Source organism: Xyrauchen texanus, chromosome 38 (assembly GCF_025860055.1).
Source record: "Xyrauchen texanus isolate HMW12.3.18 chromosome 38, RBS_HiC_50CHRs, whole genome shotgun sequence".
Classification (NCBI taxonomy): Eukaryota; Metazoa; Chordata; class Actinopteri; order Cypriniformes; family Catostomidae; genus Xyrauchen; species Xyrauchen texanus.
The window spans coordinates 20,683,198-20,688,035 of NC_068313.1; the positions used below are offsets into that span (position 1 = coordinate 20,683,198).

General features: G+C 34.0%; 1 protein-coding gene across 1 annotated transcript; it reads right to left on the reverse strand.

Annotated features, from left to right (window-relative positions):
- Positions 1 to 1,248: 1,248 nt before the first annotated feature.
- On the reverse strand, positions 1,249 to 4,838 carry ccdc153 (coiled-coil domain containing 153). The gene is made up of 6 exons (XM_052109740.1): positions 4,713 to 4,838; positions 4,516 to 4,581; positions 4,316 to 4,435; positions 2,461 to 2,553; positions 2,212 to 2,342; positions 1,249 to 1,795 (listed from the first exon to the last, which is right to left on the reverse strand). Exons 1-6 carry the CDS (start codon positions 4,780 to 4,782, stop codon positions 1,667 to 1,669), a joined length of 609 nt encoding a protein of 202 aa, XP_051965700.1. The 5' UTR covers positions 4,783 to 4,838; the 3' UTR covers positions 1,249 to 1,666.

The window sequence follows — 4,838 nt, forward strand, 5'->3', positions numbered from 1 at the left end:
AAGAGATGTAGAAGTCCAGATGTACAACTAAACAAGAGGATAAGTCAGAGCCTCTAGTTTGAGAAATAGACGCCTCACATGTCCTCAACTGACAGCTTCATTGAATTCTACCCACTCAAAACCAGTTTCATGTACAACAGTAAAGAGAAGACTCAGGGGTGCAGGTCTTATGGGTTAGAATGCCAATGATCTGAGCTGATGAAAAATCTTTGAAGTAGTTCTGACCATTTTTTTCAAATTGAATTTTTTTTCACATAAGTAATGTCCTGACTATACATTGTGATCAGTTGAATGCCACTTTGGTGAATAAAACTACCAATTTATTTTCATAAAAGCAAAATCTGTACATTATTCCAAACCTTTAGCTGTCAGTATATTTATAGTATATATACACACACACACACATTGAAATTTAACTTATGCAGTTAAACTTGTGGTTAAACAAGTTATTGCACCCATGCTAGTTTTACATGCTTTACAGATGCTGTCTCTTTTTTTTTCTTCTTCTTCTTTTTTTATGCCTTTTACTGCAGTGGTGCATTTTTCTCATGATATCAAATCATTTCAGTTTATATTTCTTAGTAGGAAACCAATTACACTATACACAGAAAAGCACACTGTAGTACACAAATAAAACAAATAACCATTCATTCTTATGCAGGCTATATATGGTAATACAAGACAATGTGTTAACTTATATACACTGCTTAATAGTTTATTGCGTATTTTGTATGTATTAGTATACTACTTAAATTATAAAAAAATGTCATAGTAGCCTAATGAAAGGAACATTAATGACACATATTAATTTAAATACATATTGAACACTGTAAAGAGATTAAAGGGAAAGGATGAGGCGAGAACCAGCTTGAAAATATAAATAATATTTTAATAAGAAACTTTAAAAAAAAGACAAACACAGTGTTGGACAGCTGTCCGTAAACCTCTCTCTCTGTCGCACCACAGCTTCCAGTCGGCCTTTATCCCTCTCTGAGGCTTGATTAGCCTGATTAGGCCCTCTGCCCTGTCACAAACTCCATGATTCTTAGCAGTGTACTGTACACCATGCCAGCAAGAAACTTACCTTGATATACATTATGTAAGTTCAATTGTAATTTTTTTATGGAAACAAAATACATTTCTTACATGTTTTACCTATGTACTGTTTGAAAATGTAAAAATAGGAATTTTAGAGACCGGGTGCATTTTTTATTTATGTTTATGTTTTTTTATTTATTTAGGGGGGTATTCAAGAGGTATGCCCACCTCTTCAGACACTACTACACCACTGGTTATGAATATTCTACACACAATATGAACAGTATTCATTTTGCAAGGATAATTCATCTGGAAACCAGATCTACAGTACTGGGCCTTCCTTCTATTTTCAAACAATGTGAACACACTTTGACAGCTTTCAAAAGCTATGTATAATTGTTGTTGATGTGAAACAGATGTAAATTACCTTTTGACCTTTATTTTGATGAAATGAGAATTATGATGCACACAATGCAACTTTTACAAAAAATAAAATGTCTTTAGACCTAAAAGCCAATCTTACTTATTCAATATACATTATGCAATATATAATGTAAAAGGCCAGATGTCATTGGACAGATCTCTTCTTTGTCCTGCTTTTGTTCATAGAGCGAAACTGAAGGTGTCTTCATATGTGAAGTGGGTTTATCCCAAAGTCCATGAGTGTGGCCTTGACTTCCTGATGAATGGCTGTACTCTGATCTTCCCACTGAAGTCGAGTCTCAGCCAGGTGAGACAGCAAACTGTCCAAAGAACCCTGTACCGTGCCAATAAAAACAATAGACAAACTTAATAGGCAGACATAAGATAAAAACTAGTTTCATAAATGGGGCATGACTCACCATCTGGCACAATTATTTAGAGGTGCAGATGGTCGCTACTTTGCTAAGATACTAAATGCTAAAATGAATAACCTTGTAGCTGGCAATTAGAACACTTTAATTAACAGTCAATTACATTTGATTGCTATAACATTAATTATACCTCATTTCAATGATTACTGTCACCAAGCTTTGAAATGTCACCAAGCTATCTGAAGTCGGATTTGTGTGAGCTAATAAAATATGCCATCCATTGATGGGTCTAATAGATTTTATATATATATATACAGCACTGATATTTCACTTAATCACTTAAAGAGCCGTGCTCTGACTTTGAGAACAGTTCACTTACATGCAGTATCTTCTCACACTCTGCCTCCATGCTGTCCAGTTTGCTTTGTAGGTCAGAAATTATGGCATCTTTTTCTGCTTCCGTTTTCTCTCGTTGCTCTCTTTCCGATTTCAATTTAACCTGACACTCAGCTAATCAAACAAAGGCCTTGTTTGTCATCAGTATGTCATTGGAGAGCTTGTGTTAGGTAAAAGCACACACTGCCAGTGATAAGCAAAAGAGCTTGTATGCGTTAATGGCTGAACTCACCGAGCTGTGACTGAAGCATGTTCACACTTACTTCCAGCATGTTCACTTTGGTCTGCAGGTTTGTTTCCATGGATTTATATTGATGGTTGAGATCTGTTTACAAAGTTTTTGCAAAATGCAACAATAATCACCTCAATATAAGAAGAAAGAAATAGCTAAACCACAACTGATAAGCTGAAAGCTACTAGAGATAGCTCAGTCCACAACTTGTTACATTTAAGCTACTTCATATTATTTATAAATACTAAAAATGATCAGCTGCAAATCAATCTAATGCTTGTTTTTTGGGAAACAAAAACATCGCAAAAAGAGTTAGCTACAATGTGGTTTATATTAGGTGTCTTTAACTACTACTAACATTAAAATACATTACAATGTATATATTATGTATACATAATACATAATAACATGAGGTAGGTTAGTTTAGGAGTAGGGTTAGGGGTAATGTTAACAGTGTAACTGCAGATGTAATTAAATTCAGGTACTATAAATGGAAGTACAAAGCAACCATCCTCATTTCTTACATCGCTCGTCATTGTCATTTAAGATCAGTTTAAGCCTATCGAATCAATGAAGGCGGGACACAAGTTTCAGAAGCTGAGCGATACGCATCATTCACGTTAATAGTGTTAGTGACAGGCAAATTGCGTGTGTGAACTTAAAACAACATGTATCATTTAAAAACAAAAATGATCAAATTCTGGGGCTTTATCACATTTAAATCTTTATCCAGAAAATGATTGCATTCAGCACCTTTACTTTTACTTTTAAAGGATTTAAAAGCATTTCAATTCATTCCCCTTGGCTTGCACTTGGTAGGACACAAATCATTAACACATATACAGAATCATTGAAAAGATTTGATTCAAAAGTTCACAATTCTGACATTGCTACTTCTCTCATGAATGCGCCAATGAGAGCTAGGGCAGATGTCAACATTTTCAGTGACTTTTGGTCTGTTTCTCACACAATGCTATTGTATGGGCTCAGAAGACTTGGAATAGTGCACATGATACTTTTTCATCCTTTTTGAAGCTTGGAAGTTCCTGACCACATTCATTGTAATTGCATATATATGCTTTAAAATTTCTCCAGAGGATAGGCATTCAGATTTGGAACAACATGAGATTGACTAAGTATTAGGTTATCTATTAATATTTCAACATACTTTAAATGATTTTCACGGGTTCAAAACAAGTTAAGTTCAATCGACAGCAGTTTTGGCATAATATTGAATTCCACATAAAATAATTTCAACTCATCCCTCCTTTCAACAATATGAGTGTTAACATGATTTTAGTGTGATAAAATCACCTACTTACCGTTTCTGTGTAAAGTTATATAAATGTTTTGCCATCACAACGTTACACTTTAAACCCTAAAACCATAAACGACCCTTTACAGCTCAAATAATACAGAATTTTTAACAGAAGAATTAATTTAAGTGCTTCTATAAAATAATAAGCTTCACATTTCTGCCTTTTAAATCTCCAAAAATTAGCCCTATTCACTTCCATTGTAAGTCCCTCAATTTAACCTTGATTTTTGTTTCTTTTTTTGTGCTTATTTTTAAGTAAATGAGGGACGAATCAAAATTATTTACTGTGGTAATCAATATTATGCCACAAATGATGTCGATTGAGCTTAACTTGTTTTGAACCTGGATTGTTCCTTTAAACTAGTTTTCAGTCTCCTTTATGTTATAATTATGTACACTCTCACACATTTTCATTTGAAGTATTTCCAAAATACAACTTAAAACATTGTAAATGTTGAAATACACTTTGATTCATGCAGGTGTACTCCAAAACTTTTCATTGATATATCAATATACTATTTAATTCTTTATACGGACCTGTTGTGATGTCCTTCATGTCTGAACGTTCTTGAGCAAGCACCTGCTCCAGATCTCTTAATTGGCTTTTCAAGTCATCTCTCACTGCTGTGGCCTGACGTGCTACATTGGTCCTCAGTGCTGACAATTGTTTTAAATGATCAGCAAATAAAGAACACATCTGAGAAAAAAGTCACATTTAAGAATTATATTTGCCTTACCAAGATGTTCTTTTAAAACAGACACGTCCAAAGCACTTCTCCGGTACTTTTCTGTAAGTCCATCATCTATGTATGATGAGAGAAAAAATCCAAATATACACACTATAACATCAGTCAAACACCACTGAAGTCTTCATTGTGCACACTAAACTGTTTTATGCTCATAAAATACAGTAAAAATATTAATCAATCGACACCTTTTTCTGATGTACTCTTTTTTGCTTTGTCCTTTTTGCTGTTTCCTGTTCCTTTCTTTTTTGGCGGCATTATGTGGAGATTCTAAAACTGCATTCTTGGGTCAGAATAAAAAGTTTCATCGTGGC

Excerpts from the sequence above, each read along its gene's own strand:
- ccdc153 (XM_052109740.1), bottom strand. The coding sequence starts at position 4,782 with ATGCCGCCAAAAAAGAAAGGAACAGGAAACAGCAAAAAGGACAAAGCA. Across the intron at positions 4,436-4,515 it reads TGTTTTAAAAGAACATCTTG|CACTGAGGACCAATGTAGCA; the intron begins GTAAGGCAAATA and ends AACAATTGTCAG. Across the intron at positions 2,343-2,460 it reads CATGCTTCAGTCACAGCTCG|CTGAGTGTCAGGTTAAATTG; the intron begins GTGAGTTCAGCC and ends TTGTTTGATTAG.